This window comes from Siphateles boraxobius, unplaced genomic scaffold, assembly GCF_051911475.1.
Source record: "Siphateles boraxobius isolate OS27281-9 unplaced genomic scaffold, OSU_SipBor_1 26, whole genome shotgun sequence".
Taxonomy (NCBI): Eukaryota; Metazoa; Chordata; class Actinopteri; order Cypriniformes; family Leuciscidae; genus Siphateles; species Siphateles boraxobius.
In genome coordinates, this window is record NW_027508876.1 from 27,502,040 (window position 1) to 27,519,492 (window position 17,453).

General features: G+C 39.7%; 1 protein-coding gene and 1 non-coding gene across 12 annotated transcripts in view; one reads left to right on the forward strand and one right to left on the reverse strand.

Moving 5' to 3' along the window:
- The window catches only part of kcnc3b (potassium voltage-gated channel, Shaw-related subfamily, member 3b), a 69,496-nt gene that overhangs the window by 4,345 nt on the left and 47,698 nt on the right, over nucleotides 1–17,453 (forward strand). For 2 of the 11 annotated variants that reach the window (XM_077245319.1, XM_077245314.1), the window contains exon 1: nucleotides 7,044–7,463. The exons of 1 other annotated variant lie outside the window; for it this stretch is intronic. Coding sequence is in view for 4 of the 10 variants with exons in the window: in XM_077245317.1 (XP_077101432.1) it covers nucleotides 7,332–7,468 (137 nt within the window). In the remaining 6 variants the exon portion in view is untranslated. Of the gene's footprint in view, nucleotides 1–6,948; nucleotides 7,469–17,453 lie in introns of those variants that run through there. 8 more of the 11 variants (XM_077245316.1, XM_077245312.1, XM_077245320.1 and 5 more) reach the window with 7 other exon arrangements.
- On the reverse strand, nucleotides 1,083–1,225 carry LOC143752289 (U4 spliceosomal RNA). Its single transcript, XR_013207366.1, has one exon. It is a non-coding gene; the product is annotated as a U4 spliceosomal RNA (small nuclear RNA).

Below are 17,453 nucleotides of genomic sequence, written 5' to 3' on the forward strand. Positions count from 1 at the left end.
CCTTGGCTATTTCCTCACGGAAGGTTCTAGGTTGTAGAGAGAAATGCATGGAGCATCTAGTTAGAAAAGCTAGACAAAAATTGAGTTCACCTGAGTATGTCTCCGGAGCTGGTAAGCGGGGCTCTGACTGGGAGGGGTCCACTGGTGGTATTTGGGGAATCGGCGGTGGGACCGGCGCAGTGGGAATGCACAGCTGTTGGACTTGCTGGGTGAGCCCGGACACCTGCGTCACTAACGCCTGAACAGCGCAAGCTGTGTCGTTGATGTTTCTTTCTTGATTCGCCATTCGCTGTCTGCTGTGGTTGACGAAATCCTCCAAGCTTTCTGAAGTGCCACTCGCTGCTTCCATCTTGGGTCAGATCGTTCTGTCACGAATAAACTTCGGAAGCAAGTGCAAGTTCACAGTTTATTGAAAGATAATAGACTCAGTCCAAAGGGCAACAGGCAACAGATAATTTACTCACCCCCATGTCATCCAAGATGTCCATGTCTTTCTTTCTTCAGTCTAAAATAAATTATGGTTTTTGATGAAAACATTCTAGGATTTTTCTCCATATAATGGACTTCATGGGGTACCAAACGGTCCAAGGTCCAAATGACAGTTTCAGTGCAGCTTCAAATGGCTTTAAACGAAACCAGACGATGCATAAGAGTCTTATCTTGCGAAACGATCGGTCATTTAAAAAATAAATAAAAGTTTAAGTTTTATAAGCACAAATGCTCGCCTTGCTCTGTTCTGTGATGCACGTTCGTGATGCTGTTCGAACTCGTTCATCAAAATGAACAAATCTTTTTTCGAGTCATTTCGTTCGTTGAATGAACGAAATGACTCAAAAAAAGACTCGTTCAAAATTAACAAATCTTTTTTCGAGTCATTTCGTTCGTTGAATGAACGAAATGACTCGAAAAAAGATTCGTTCATTTTGATGAACGAGTTCGAACAGGAGAGTCACGAACGCGCATCACATAACAGAGCAAGGTGAGCATTTGTGCTTATAAAACTTAAACTTTTTTATTTATTTTTGAAATGACTGATCGTTTCGCAAGATAACACCCTTATGCATCGTCTGCTGTCGTTTAAAGCCATTTGAAGCTGCACTGAAACTGTCATTTGGACCTTTGACCGTTTGGTACCCCATGAAGTCCATTATATAAAGTTTTCAACCAGCAAAGATCACGTCTCGGATGAGCCTCATAGACTATAATATTGCCTCTGCGAAAGAATGCAAAACTCCTAGAATGTTTTCATCAAAAACCTTAATTTCTTTTCGACTGAAGAAAGAAAGACATGGACATATTGGATGAAATGGGGGTGAGTAAACTATCAGCAAAAGTTTTTTAAAAAGTGAACTAATCCTTTAACTTTTACCAGGCCCGTCGCCAAGGGGGGGCATTAGGGGGCCGTGCCCCCCCAGATGACACAACGTGCCCCCCTAATCATATGGTCATTGAGCAAACTATTGAGAGCAAAAAAACGTATCCACGTATTCCATAACGAAATGTCGTCAGCAGCATTTAGCACACAGCTGCACTAATCTATGTAACTTTAAATAACACATTGTCTTCAGAAATATGAAAATTAGTCGGGAGCGTGTAAGGCTCTGCGCAAGGCTTACCTTCCCCTGGCCAAGCGGGCTTGTCGAATTTTCTGATTAATTTGCCTGCTAAAAACAGCCTACTGTTTCCACGTAAAAAAAAGGTAATTTTTCTCAGAATTGCGTGATATAAAATCAAAATGGTACATTATAAAGTCAGAGTTGAGTGATATACAGTCACATTTGCGTGTTATAAAGTCAGAATTGGGAGAAAAACTCTGAATTGAGAGAAATCCATGTGAGAATCGTGAGATAAAAAGTCGCAATTATCTTTTACTTTTTTTTTATTCCGGGGCGAAAACAAGCTTCCATATACTTCTGATTGCTTTTAGAGGGAAAAGCTGTCCATAAATGCTGGTCTAGGATCAGTTTTCTCCGTAATAAAAGAATATTGGCTAAACTCCGGTGTTTTGAGCGGTGAGTGGATTAGTTTACGCGCGTGCAAATCCTCTCGTTATAATAAGCAGTTAGGCTATGTAAATAAGGCATTATTGTGTATCAGCTTTACTGATAGCCTAGGAACTTTGTGAGATCGCGATGAAGTTGTATAACCGCTTTTTAAAGATAATAAAATAGGCGCTCTTTGCGAGCTTTCTGCCATGTCAAATCCTGCATATATGTCACCGGGTCGGGGGAGGAGTGGACGCCAGATGACCGGCCGTCCCAGCCCCCGACTCACGTACCACCGCGAGGAGCCAACACCACAGAGGACACAGAGGCAAAGTAATGTAGAAAAACACAGAATCTTTATTGAATAAATTAAGTAAAAGCAACCTCAAGCCAACTGGAGGAAGGTGAGGTTTCAGCCGTATAACTGGTCCTTCTCAGGACTCTGGCAGGCAAGGAACAGGTAAGAATTATCAGCGGAACTGCTTCTCTCGGATTCACAGCAGAACTGTCTTTCTCTTCACAGGATTCGGGTGGACGGAGAGGAGTACGGAATCAGCACAGAGTTGGCTCTTTTCTCGGGGCACAGGCAGGCAGAGAACCGGTAAGAGTTATCAGCGAAACTGTTTCTCTCGGATTCACAGCAGAACTGTCTCTCTCTTCCCAGGATTCGGCTAGACGGAGAGGAGTACGGAATCAGCCACAAGACTGGCTCTCTTCTCGGGGCTCAGACAGGTAGAGGGCAGGTAAGAATTATCAGCAGAACTGTTTCTCTCGGATTCACAGCAGAACTGTCTCTCTTCACAGGATTCGGGTGGACAGAGGAATACGGAATCAGCCACAGGACTGGCTCTCCTCTCGGGGCTCAGACAGGTAGAGGACAGGTAAGAATTATCAGCAGAACTGTTTCTCTCGGATTCACAGCAGAACTGTCTCTCTTCACAGGATTCGGGTGGACGGAGAGGAATACGGAATCAGCCACAGGACTGGCTCTCCTCTCAGAGCTCAGACAGGTAGAGGACAGGTAAGAATTACCCGCAGAACTGTTTCTCTCGGATTCACAGCAGAACTGTCTTTCTCTTCACAGGGCTCAGACAGAGAGAAGATGAGGTTTCCACAGCAAAGCGAGTTCCATTCACAGGGCTCAGACAGAGGGAAGATGAGGATTCCACAGTGAAGCTGGTTCTACTCACAAGGCTCCGGCAGACAGAGAGAGAAGATGAGGATTCCACAGCAAAGCTAGCTCCATTCACAGGGCTCAGACAGAGAGAAGATGAGGATTCCACAGCAAAGCTAGTTCCATTCACAGGGCTCAGACAGAGAGAAGATGAGGATTCCACAGCAAAGCTAGTTCCATTCACAGGGCTCAGACAGAGAGAAGATGAGGTTTCCACAGCAAAGCTAGTTCCATTCACAGGGCTCAGACAGAGAGAAGATGAGGATTCCACAGTGAAGCTGGTTCTACTCACAAGGCTCCGGCAGACAGAGAGAGAAGATGAGGATTCCACAGCAAAGCTAGCTCCATTCACAGGGCTCAGACAGAGAGAAGATGAGGATTCCACAGCAAAGCTAGCTCCATTCACAGGGCTTAGACAGAGAGAAGATGAGGTTCCACAGCAAAGCTAGTTCCATTCACAGGGCTCAGACAGAGAGAAGATGAGGACTCCACAGCAAAGCTAGTTCCATTCACAGGGCTCAGACAGAGAGAAGATGAGGTTTCCACAGCAAAGCTAGTTCCATTCACAGGGCTCAGACAGAGGGAAGATGAGGATTCCCCAGTGAAGCTGGTTCTACTCACAAGGCTCCGGCAGACAGAGAGAGAGAAGATGAGGATTCCACAGCAAAGCTATCTCCATTCACAGGGCTCAGACAGAGAGAAGATGAGGTTTCCACAGCAAAGCTAGTTCCATTCACAGGGCTCGGACAGAGAGAAGATGAGGATTCCACAGCGAAGCTGGTTCTACTCACAAGGCTCCGGCAGACAGAGAGAGATGAGGATTCCACAGCAAAGCTAGCTCCATTCACAGGGCTCAGACAGAGAGATGATGAGGATTCCACAGCAAAGCTAGCTCCATTCACAGGGCTCAGACAGAGAGAAGATGAGGATTCCACAGCAAAGCTAGTTCCATTCACAGGGCTCAGACAGAGAGAAGATGAGGATTCCACAGCAAAGCTAGTTCCATTCACAGGGCTCAGACAGAGAGAAGATTAGGTTTCCACAGCAAAGCGAACACTTCACAATGCCCCGTAACGATTAAAGAGGAGAAAAGGAGAATTTCACCACTAGATGACTTCTTCCAACGGTCTCCATCCAACGAGTCGCGGACGATGTCTCCACAGCCAGGACCGCTTCCCCAATGTCACTGCATTACACCTCCACTCGTGCTCAACTGCAACTCGCACAAATCTGCACACGTTTTTACATTAATGAACAACACTGCAAAGTCTCGTCACTCACAAACTAGGGCGGAGACAGGGGGTCTGGTCCACTGCACCTCTCACAATCTCTTGGACTTTTTCCAATGGAGCGTGGGGCATTCAACTTCCTCCAAAAAGACAAAATTACACTTCATGCAGCCTCATCACATCCTCCAAACAGATTTCTCATATCACAGTCCTAACATCAACAGCACTTATCTTCTCATCACGTCCTCCACCAGATTTCTCATTTCTCACTCCAAACATCAACAGCACTTATCTCTTATCCGCCACAGTTCTCCTCTCCACATCTCCAGATTCACCCGAATATCTCCCGCCGCTATTCCTCTCTCCTTCCTCCCTTCGTTGAAGATGAAATGTCCTTTTATCCTTCCCAACTGACAACGCGTCCCAATCGTGATCGCAATCATCCTCTCCCGCACCTGTTTTGTATCAACTAATCATCCTCCGTCTCTGCTCGGAGTTTTCCGGAACTGGAGTCTTCCGGGTCCCACACCGGAAATCCCTCCCCTCGGAAACCCGGCCGTGATTAAAAGGTTCCGCCTGCCTTTGTCACCCCGGTGACATCTAGCCTAGTAAATGTTTTTAAAGGGGAAGCGCATATCCTCATGGTGTTGGTTCACCCTCCGCCAATGATCAGAAACTTAATATTTTGTGTTTTGGTGTTGTTTAAATATAGAATTTGGTCTATTTCAGTTATATTAGATTAAATAGGGGATGTTATTGTTTTTGTGACTTTCTGTTTTGTAGATAATAAAGAGTGTGCCCCCCCCATGAAAATGAAATGCCCCCCATTCTATATGTTCTGGCAACGGCCCTGACTTTTACAAACAATACCTCTTTGGGTTTGAGACTTTGAGCTTTGTAAATCTGCAGATCTTACACATGCACAAACAGCCATAACACTAATGAAAACGGAAAACAAGAAATCGCATTATATGACCCCTTTAAACAGAGGTGGAAAGAGTAATAAAATATTCTACTTAAGTAAAAGTACTACTACTTCAATGAAATTTTACTTAAGTACAAGTAAAATTACCGGTCTAAAAATCTACTCAAGTAAAAGTAAAAATTAGCTCATTTAAAATTTACTCACGTAAAAGTTACTGAGTTACTTTTTTAACTGCGGGGTGGGGTGGGGGGCTCGCCCGTGTAGGGTTGTAATGATATGAGATTTCCACAGTATGATAACGTCTCAGAAAATATCACGGTTTACAGTATTAATCAATTATTAAATAAATAAACGGTATTATTAAATTATGGTTATTATTATTATCATCAGTTAAAATGACAGTTAAATTAAAGAAAACAGTTTTTGGGGGGTTGAACCAATGCTTTTATTATAACAAACTTGAAACCATTTGTTTGTTTTGTTTATTAAAATTTCAATATAACGAATCAATTAAATTCAATAATTGATAATGAATTAGATTAACAACTTATTTTTAACATTAATAATTTAGTAAAATGTTTAAGAATAATATAGTCCTATGAAATGTATTTATTCAGAAAATTAATGTTTCTTTTTATGATTTAATCCAAATATATTATCAAAAACGGTGGTAATCAAATGAAAATTTTAATTTGTGTCCTTTTATTTTTTGGGGAAGAGCTGCAAAAAAAGATTTACTAAATTAAACATTGGACAAAAAATATATTCCTTAAATAATGTTTAAATAAATTGTATTATTATTGTTGTTGTTGTTGTTATTATTATTATTTTTATTTTGAGGAGTATGTTCTATTGTATGCCTACAATAGTAATACTTTTCTGTCATAATTTCTCCTAGTTAAACCAAACTTTTATTTCGACGGGTTGTTGTGAAGACCTGTTTCAAAGTGTATTTGACAATGGGTTTTCTCAAATAAAATGGTGAAAATGGTCAATAGGCGTTCTCTCAGAGCAGCTCTGGAAATGTTCATGTATTCATGTCCTCAAATTGTTTGTGAGACGCTGAAAACAGCATGTACAGTACTTGAGTAGCCTATGTAGTAACTTAGACCAAGCGGAGCAGCTCATTCACACCGATTCACACAGAAACGCAGTACAAGCAGGTTATAGCAGTATTTTTGCGCTTAAATATTCACAGACCATGTCGCGATTGGAATTATTGCACGGTTCTACTTTCAATGTATTCATCCATCCATCATTTTGCGTGTTTTACGTGACATCTTCTGCGTTATGTAAATTCCATTTTCATGACTGGATTCCGGGATTCCCTCTGCATCACGTAAATCATTCGCCTTTAGTTATAATCGGGACATACCTAAATCTAAAGGGCACATTTTAAATCATATTGATAATGAAGATTTTTTTATAACTATTATTATTAAATATAAAAGTAGAGTAAAATAGATGCATTTTCCTAGAACCATGCCTACAGGTCTCAATCATTTGTACACAAAAAAATTCATATTTACAGTCTGTGAACGTCGACGTGTCTTTCAAATATTGACTAATTTTTTGGATGAATCTCCACGCGCGATCTCCGTTCTTCGCGTGCGCGTCACGTCACAATCACCTACCGAACTCGCGTGAGTCCTCCCACCGCCCACGCGTGACATCTGAAAGAAAGAAAAAAATTATTAAATAAATAAACGAGCAAGGTGCAGTTCCACCATGAGCCGTGAGTGTGTGTGTGCGCGTGAATGTGTGTGTGCGTGTGTGTGTCGTCTGTCTGAAACATGAACCGCTTGCATTAGACATCAGGAGGGCGATTTAAAACGGCGCAAAAATCACCACCAACATCATCATCATTCTTCTCGTCCACTGGGAAAACCTGTTCGCACGCGCCAGGGAGCAGCAAGATCAAATTAGGGTGGTGAAATTATTTAGTGCAAGCAGCCTATGAAGGGGAGGATGGTGTAACATACACTATAATAGAGTGTGTGTTGTTTCCATTAGTGTTAATGATCTTATTTACTACTCTCTTAATTATCAGCACTAAAAACATTCGAGGAAAACTGGAGCATACATGTCGTGATCTGAGAAAAGCATCGGGTTATGCTTATGGATTAACATATGATCTGAACTCAACCCAGGTGAAGTGAGTATGCTGTTTAGTATAGATGTCTACACTGTGTCTGTAGTGTACTAAATATCTGTATATTGTGCTTGATGTTGCATGCAATTTTCTGTTATGGGATTAAATAAACTCAATTTCTGTCTATTTATCATATGTTTCCACTAGTGTTTAATGGTTTCAGGGTGTTTTATAGGTGAGCATTACTTTCACAACATTCAACAAGTATTGTTTTGTGCTGCTTTAATGTTGGTGCGTTCATGGTACGTGAATGCATTGATGCTGAAACCGGCCACACCAGCATTGATGTGGAATAGCATTAACAGCATTTGTGTGGGATATCATGGCACACGGGCAGGTGTGTGAAATGAGATGCGGGACACACTACATGCATGTCCACATGTTTTGCACAGTCTATTTGAGCGTATGTCCTCACATAACCAGATTTATGAGGATTTAAAGGTGGAATAGGATTGCTCGGGATCATTTTCACCTATTGGCCCGAGTGCAAGGCAGAACCGTGGATAACCAGTGTCATGTCTTTTCTGCAGGGATGAGTAATCAGGGAGAGACTGAGAGAGAGAAACGGACAAAAGAGCAGAGCTTGTGTGAACTCGTGAAATAAAAGCATGGAAGAGGGCAGAAATGGGATGCATCAGGATACATGATACATGCTTTATATCCTTATTCCTCCAAGTTAAATAGGCATTTGCTCTTAAATAAAATCACACACCGAGCTAATGGAATCAGATCTATTGGAACGTCTGCTACTTTTATTAATGCAGTTCTACTTATGACTTTTGAGTGAAATACAGTTTTAGAATTACACTTGATTGAATTAAAGTAAGTTGTGATTAATATAGCTTAAGTATTTCAATATTATTCCCAATTCTCTCCCACTTTTATCTGTTCTTCTGTAAATAAGCAGTCAAAAAATAGTTAGGCTTTTGTGTTTTAGTCTGTTTGGACAATCATAAGTGAGATTGTATTGATATAATGCTCAGTCATTTATTTTTATTTTTTTGAAAGAAGTCTCTTCTGCTCACAGGGACTTAATTTTTCTGGATCAAAAATACAACAATAACAGTAATATTGTGAATCTATTTTAACATGTAATTTATTCCTGTGATCAAAGCTGAATTTTCAGCATCATTACTCCAGTCTTCAGTGTCACATGATCCTTCAGAAATTTCTCTAAAATGCTGATTTGCTGCTCAAGAAACAATACTGATTATTATCACTGTTGAAGACAGTTGTGCTACTTTCGACATTAAAACTGTAGACTTCTTGAAGTATTCGCTCTGTTTTAGTTGGTATAAAATATTGTCTGCTATATTAGGGTCGATTGATCCGTGGGCAGTGTAAAAAGCTCTGTACTGCAGAGTTACACGCTGAAATGCTGAAATGATGTGGTCATATTTATTATTTATTATTGTTCTTTATAAGCAAGTAGATCTTATATAATTGTTAAACCTAAGTTACAGAAATATATCAGTTTTTAGCAACTAAACGGTAACATTTCAATAGTTGGTTTGTTGGATTCAGAACACTGATTCAATAAAACCCAACCAGTTTTATTCTTTCGGTTTACATTTTTTGCAAGTTTGCAGTAGTTAAAGAACCTTGTCTTTTATACTGCTAAGTAAACTGGCTGTATTTCAGTCGAGACAGTCCTTGTGAAGTTCTGAAGGGTCTGTTGGCATTTAAGTGATGATGTCACTGTGCCCCCCCTCTGCTAGTCCGCTAATAAATTCTCTGTCTCTCTCTCTTCAGACACTTTGCTGTAATTGCTGTTAAACTTGAGAAAGAGCTGAGCTCTCAGACGCAGAGGTGAGGAAGGGGTTACACTGCTGTAAAATGATACACTTTCCTCATTTAGCAACTTTGACCTCTTACTCGTTTCATATTTCTCGTAATCCCTTATATTTTCAGTCTCTGGTTATGCAGGCTTAGATTTCTGTTTAATACACAACTTCTGTTGCCATTGACAGTCAAAGGTAGCTACACTGAAAAAGAAAGTTGCTGCCATACGTTTTTAAGTGCCAACTTGAATCTTTAAGTCATTTGAATTTAAATTACATTAAACTGATTTTTTTTAAATGAGCTGAATCTTGTATAATTAGGCTATAAAAAAAAGTATAAAATTGCTAAACTTATTTTGATGAGTTAAAGAAATGTAAAAACATGTCGTTTTAACTTATTGATCATATAATTTTTGAAACCTAAAATACTTCTGTAGGAGTTTGTTTGTTATGTATATTCTATTTTCAACTTTAACATTTTTGCAGCTCTGTGTCCATTTATGATTATTATTCATCCTCTCTCAACCACACAAAATATCTTAATTCACTTTTTATGATTACCAAAGCATAGTTAGATCTTTTGATTATTTTGAAATGTTTACTTTCAATGTAATCTGGATATAAAATTTATATCTTACTGATAATTCTAGTCATAAAGCACGTTTACGAGCAGTTTACTTCGTAAAATGTAATAAAAAGGTTAGTGTGCAGCACACGTTTCCAAAAAGAGGAAGAGCTCCGCTGGCAGCCAATGGCGCAGTTCCGCGCTCTTTTGTTTGGAGGATAATGGGCTTCTATGTGTGCTCACAGGTAGCCCAGAATGATAGTTTGCCCTTAAGGAAGGAAACGCTTTCCTACACAGCAGCTGAAGCAGACAATATGGAGTCTGCTTTCCACTGCGGTCTGTAGCACGTCGAAAATGAATGAAAATTAAGACTGCTAGCAGGCAGGGAAAATGTCCTTTTAACGTGCTCTCTCTTTCTCTATCTGTCTGTCTGCACATATTTCTTTCTGCATCAGTGGATCTAATGTTTTGACCTTTGAAGGAGGGAGAGGAAGACGTGGGACGGTGTGCGTTTTTGATGAATGTCTCGATAGAATGGTTGAAATTGTTGGCGCAAAGATCAGATCAGGGAAGAGAGAGAGAGAGAGAGAGAGAGAGAGAGAGAGAGAGAGAGAGAGTGTGTGTGTGGTGTCACTGCAAAGGGGAGGCGACTGCAGCACTCTGCATCGGTGCAGTTCCCTTCATGTCCTGATGGGGCACCACTGCACCAGACGGGAACATGTGAGGGGCTGCCAGACTTTAATATACTGTAGATGGGGAGCTATAAGATGAGGAGAGTTTTGGAATACATATCATGTCTATTGCAACTTAAAGAGATAGTTCACCCAAAAATGAAAATTAGCCCATGATTTACTCACCCTCAAGTCATCCTATGTGTATATGACATTCTTCTTTCAGACGAATACAATCGGAGTTATATTTAAAAAATGTCCTGGCTCTTCCAAGCTTCATAATGGCAGTTTCTGTTTTAAATACGATAAAAGTGCATCTATCCATCATAAAAGTGCTCCACACGGCTCCGGGGGGTTAAAAAAGGCCTTCTGAAGCAAAGCGATACTTTAGTGTAAGAAAAATATCCCTATTTTAAACCTTATAAAGTAAAATAACAAGCTTCCAGCCAAACAAACATACAGATTCCACTTACACCTAATGTGCAACTTATGCGAGTAATGCGACGTACTACTGCTGTTTACGCTACGCCATGACGCACTACGCTACTTCTGATGTCACAAGTGGCGTAAGTTGCGCTTTGGGCGTAAGTAGACTTTGTTTGGCCGGAAGCTAGAATTTTACTTTGTAACGTGTTAAATATGGATATTTTTCTTACAAAAACGCAACGCTTCGCTTAAGAAGGCCTTTTTAACCCCACAGAGCTGTGTGGAGTACTTTTTATTGATAGATAGATGCACTTTTATGATGGATGGATGCACTTTTATGGACTTCAAAACAGAAACAAACATTCACTGCCATTATAAAGCTTGGAAGAGCCAGGACATTTTTAATATAACTTTGATTGTATTCGTCTGAAAGAAGAATGTCATATAGGCTACACCTAGGATGACTTGAGGTTGAGTAAATCATGGGCTAATTTCATTTTTGGGTGAACTATCCCTTTAAGGTCTTCTATCACTTTCTGTCATTTACGTTATAGACTTTAATAACGGTAGTGCCATATTTAATTTTTGACAGGAATGAAAATTAGGCTTTGAAGGATAGAAGTTTGGATTGTACAAAATTGTTTAATAACACACTGATTGTTCAGCTGACGAAATGTCTTTCTGGGGGAAAAAACTATTTGGTAGACAAAAACTCCATAAAACAGTTTTGAAAGTTGTGAATTGTGGAAATTACGTGACTTAGCACCTTTATAGACTTCTTAGTTGCCATTGTAAATTCAATATGGCATCTGACCTGACTTAAGGGCCAGTCACACTGCACTTTTCGTTCCACTGACTTCCATTCAAACCCATTCGAATGCATCAGACCCATAGACTAAAAAAATATGGACGTCCGTGACGTCACCCGTAGGTTTCTGAAGAGCATTTTTGAAGCCCAAAGTGGGTGGAGCCGGCCATCGCCATCTTGGCAACACGTCACTTCCGGATAACCAAAATGGGCAAAGAGGCGGGATTATCTGAGGTGACATGTTGCTAAAAGACAGCAGACAAACGATTAGTAGTGACAATTACTAGTAGTGGTTGCGGCAATCCACCTGTCACTGCCCTAATGCAATTGCCCCTTGTGGGATTAATAAAGTGGTTAATTGAACTTAACTTAGAACTTAAAGGCTTAATATAATTTAAACGGATGAGTTATAAAAAGGCAAAGGGCAAAATTAGCAATATAGACCAAAACCACTTTTTGTACCAGGCTGTAAACACATTTATTTCTGCTGTAAAGTTAGGCATTTTAACATGGGGGTCTATGGGATTGACTCTCTTTTGGAGCCTGACACTAGTGGCCAGTCGATGAATTGCAGTTTAAGTCACTTCCGTGTTGGATTTAAGAGAGAGACACGGAGGTTGCCGCTTGGTCAGACCGGAAACGCAAACTCAAGTTTAAATTTTCAAGTTTGGTGAACTCGCACCTGCGAATTCGCATCACGTGAAGACATGTGACTAGTAGAAGATCGATGCGTCAAGGCGTGACCTCTGGGCTGAATTAAAAGAACAATATTTTTGCAGTAAAGTCGAGTAGATTGTATATTTTTTTACTATTTTGGTGTATTACTTCTTGTTAAATGTTGAATTCATGTTTATGAAAAAGACGCTTCATACCGTGAAGTCATGACCATTGCAGAGTCCGAAGAAATTTCGCATGCTCAAAGTCTAGTGTGACCGTGGCTTAAGGTATATTATCTTGCTGTTTACTCATTCTTTTTTTTGCATTTTGTCCTTTATGTACCCTTTCCTGCTGAAAAATGAAATCATCTTAAACCAGCCTAAATTGTTTTTCTGGTCTCCCAGTCTGGCCAGGCTCTTCTGTTGGTGGTTTTAGAGGTTTTGGCCACTTTTCAGCTGGTCAGGCTAGGGAGACCAACTCAAACCAGCTGCTTTAAAGGGATAGTCCATCCAAAAATTTTAATTGTCATTATTTACTTACCCTCATGTTGTTCAAACCAGTATTAATTTTTCTTCTGTGAATTTATGCTGGTAACCAAACAGTTTTGGTTCCTGTTGACCTTCATTGCATGAACAAAAATACAATGTGAGTCAATGGGAACCAAAACTGTTTACCAACATTCTTCCAAATATCTTCTCTCATGCTCCACAGAAGAAAGAAAGTAATACAGGAACAACATGAGGTAGGTAAATGATGCAGCATGGTACTATTTTTTTAATGGCTATTTTAATTTCTCAGGTTCATCTTCTGTTCTTAACTAGATAGATAGTTCTGACTCAACATTCTGATTGGATGTTTGAAACTGTTGTAAAACATGCCCCTAACAGAAAACTCATGCCTGTGACTATAATACAGCAAGTTGATATATTGCTTGGCAACGGTAAACAGCCTACAGTTATGGTAATTAACTGTATTGATGAAATAATTGTTTATTCTGATTAATGCATATATAGACTGTTTCAGTCATAATATGCAATAGACTGCGCAGTATTCTATTCCGAACAGCCCATGACATGCCCCCTGTCTGCCATTGGTCAGAAACAGGACACTCCACCCCAAACTCGCTCCATTGGTCGAGTCAGTGTTGCTGTGTAGGGCTGGTTGTGATGATCAAATAAACAGAGCAATGTTTTAAAAGCAGCACAGATTTATGTGTGTGTGTGTGTGTGTGTGTGTGTGTGTGTGTGTGTGTGTGTGTGTGTGTGTGTGTGTGTGTGTGTGTGTGTGTGTGAGTGTGTGTGTGAGTGTGTGTGTGTGTGTGTGTGTGTGTGTGTGTGTGTGTGTGTGTGTGTGTTTTTAAGGAACCTACAATTGATTTACTAATAGTTGTTTTTTCATATTAGGCTGGATAATAGGACCTTTTAACATCAAAATCACCTTTAAGTTTTCAGATTGTATGGCTAAGACCTATTCTTACTTGTCGAACGCATGACTACGATTGGCTTTTTTCTTTTTCATCTTCACATCTCCTGCATTTTCCGTTTCATTTGCTTGTGTTCCTTCTTTTCCAGCCCCCCTTCCCATCTCTCGCTCTCTTTCATGAGCAGGCTTTCCATTTTTTCCCAAGTACAGGAACGTAAGTCACTAACTCTCCAGTCTTTTAAATTCTCTCTCTCTCTCTCTCTCTCTCTCTCTCTCTCTCTCTCTCTCTCTCTCTCTCTCTCTCTCTCTCTCTCTCTCTCTCTCGTCCCCTCCCCCTCTCTCTGTCGGTGCTGGTCTCTCCTGGTCTGTTCTTCTCTCCCTCCCCCTCTTGCTGCAGTGTTACTGCTAATGTATATTAGCGTCACTGCAGTCCTCCACTGCTCACCCTCTCCTTCTCTCCTTCAGCTTCCATTTCCTCTTCAGTGATAACAGCATTTTTATTTCTCACTGTGTTGTCTTATTTTGCGCAGGTTCTGTGTCACATGCATTCACACACGCACACACACACACACACACACACACACACACACACACTCACAGGAGAGGGTGAATGCGCTGGGTAATTATACCTCGTCTCCCTCACCCTGTATTTCAGGATTTCTCACGCCGCTCACATGATCTCTAAACCTTCTTTTTTTTCTTGCCTATTTCTCTTTTATTTACTTGTTTTTCTCACCTTCTCTTTGTGAACCCCTCTCCCTCCCCCTTCCAAAAAAAATTAAATAAATAAATAAATGAAATAAAACGTCACCATGCTGCCTACCTCAGTTCTGGTGCCTGCTTTGCAAACACACTCACACACACACACACACACACACACACACGGCACAGTCAAATGTTAACCCTCTCGATTCTTAAGTACTTCAGCAGGGATTACATTTTTAGGCTTTTTTTTTTTACTTTTGCATATTCTTTTTTGGTCATGTACACGTATATTCCTCATCATGTAATCAATATTTCTTAATAATTTCCTTAATATTAACTTAATCTACCAAACTGTAATTGATTCTAATAAATAGTATTTTATTCTTTTTTTATGCATAGTTTGAAAGTACCTTACTGGGCCCAATCCTTACTTTTTCTTTAGCCGTAACTCATTCCACATCCTCTTTTCTCTTTGTTTGTCTAGTTTTCTTTGGCTTCTCTCTGAGCGCCGCAGTCCTGCTGCTGTCCGAGGTGCTGATATCAGCCCTCTTCAAACTTCGGAGTCTGAATTTATTTTTTCTTCAACAAAAGCTTCTCTTTTTCTTCATTTTGCTCTAATATCTTTCCCCTCGACCTCTATGCCAGCTTTTTACACTTTTCCTCCATCTGTGTATTTGATTATCTCACTTTTTTAATTGTTTTCTTTAATAATCCCTCCTCTGGGTTCATTTAAGTATCACATTATTCCATTAACATGCTCTCTGAGTCACATTTATGCACCTGAACAGCTTTGAACTCACTATTTCTATATTTCTTTACCTGCATTAATCTGAAAGCTCTGTGTCTATGCAACAAAATCAATATGATTTACAAAATCATTTTTTATGCAAGCACAAGTACAGTATTTTAACTTCTGCTGCTCATGTAGTTTTAAGTCAATCACTGTGAATACTAGTCAGGGTTTAAATAATTAAACAAAGATCTTTTTGAAACAAATTTCACTCAGAAATTGCTAATAAATTTCACAGATAATTACAAAGAAATACCAAGTAAAACATTGAATTAAATGTAACATTTTGAAGCAGAAACACTGAATAGTATTTTCTTGTAAAATATGCTTCAATAATATTTGTTTTACTTTATATTTACTTAGTGTATTTAAAGTTTAAAAACAAGTTATAACTTAATGCACTTACTTCTATGATAAAGTTACCACAGCCTTATATATACACTAACATAAACAGCACAACTCTTGCAGACAGCGCATACATCCACAATCAGAAGTAAATAGTCTTACCTTTCGTCCTCTTTCTTGACTTTCTTCTCTAGATCCCTCTTGCTCAAGCTGTTTAAATGCATTTCTGTGAGAGTTGACTAACTTTCACCAGAATGCCTAGAAAATAATTAGAATAGACAGAAAGGAAAGTGACTCAGGAGTTGAGTTTCTAGCTTCCGAAAAGTGCGATTAAATAGACAGAATGGAAGAAAAAAATATAAAAAGAGGCAGAAAGAGTAATGGAAGAAGGAGAAAGTGTTTGTGAAATGAAATGAAGAAGGAATCAGCTGAAAAGAAGGTGATGTAGTAGAAAATAGAAAAGTAAGTGGACTCCAGAGCCGTTCTCAGTGAATTGTGATTCCTTAATGCGGATTTGGAGAGCATGGGATGGGGGAGGGGGAGGGTATGGTGGAGGAGAGGAGGAGAAAGGTTTGGGGGGGGGGGTAAACAGAGATGGGATAGGAACAGAAAGAGAGTAAAATGGAATGAATTCTTTAAAAGCAAGTAAATCAACCATTTCCAACAGGGCTCTACTACAATAATAGAGGGGAAGAAGCGGGAGATGCACAAAGTCAGGGTTTTACTGCAGCAAAACTGCACTGTTCTCTCCAAACCTCTCTCGCTCGCTCTCCCTCTCTCTCGCTCACACCCCCTCCTGCTCAGTGACGCTCGGCTACAGTGCTGTACTGCTGTGTGTGCATAATGAGCACCTTCCTATCTCCCTCTGTCTCTCTTTCTCTCTCATTCCCTCCATGCAATGAAGCTGCAGTGAAGCTCTTGACTTATTAGCTGCTTCATTTAAAGAGATAGAGAGACGGAGGGAAAGAGAGAGATAGAATTCTAATCAGTCGCAATAGTCTCTCGCCCTCAGTTGCGTCTAGCAGTGGCGTAGCTTTGAGAGTTGTGGGCCAAATGATGTCTGAAAGCAATAAGCATGAATGATGGATTGACAGACAGTATCTGTAGTCGACATGCATGCAATTACATTCAATTATATATTAAATATTCCTTCAGTTTCATTCATTAATGACTTTTGGTATACTAAAATGAACTTTTTCAGTAGTTATCATGCTTTACATTTGATTACTGAAGTATTGAGAGAGAAAAATAATAGTAATGAATTGTTTGACTGCCAGTTATATAATGCTCAACTTGCATTCTGTTCTATTCTGTTGTCTAGTAGCTCTACTTATAGTTTACTCTCTTATATTTATCATTTCTGTTTGCATTTTTCATTTGTGAGTTGCATCAGATAAAAGCATCCTCTAGATGAATAAATGTAAATCTCATCGTGGATAACTTGTGCTACGGGACAATTGTTTTTATGATCCTGTTGTTTAATGTGTCCTGTGTGTTCAAAACGGCATCAAAGCCCTTTGTATTGTACTGAATGTTTCTGTACGATTGTTATTCGATGTGCTCTGATCTTTTTTAGTGTCTTACAGGTAAGTGTGTAGTTGATTAGTTTACATGAAATACTCTTGGGAAGTCCTGCAGTGTGAGATGCTGAACTCTAAAACTCTTTTAAACAGTATTATGCTTTTGTAACCTATTATTAATTCAGAGACTGCATGCAATTGTAATATTTGAAGGAAAAAGGCGATTTTTAAATGGAGACCAGTTACTGTCCATGAGCTATACACTCTTAAAAATAAATGTGCTTTATTGACATCTATG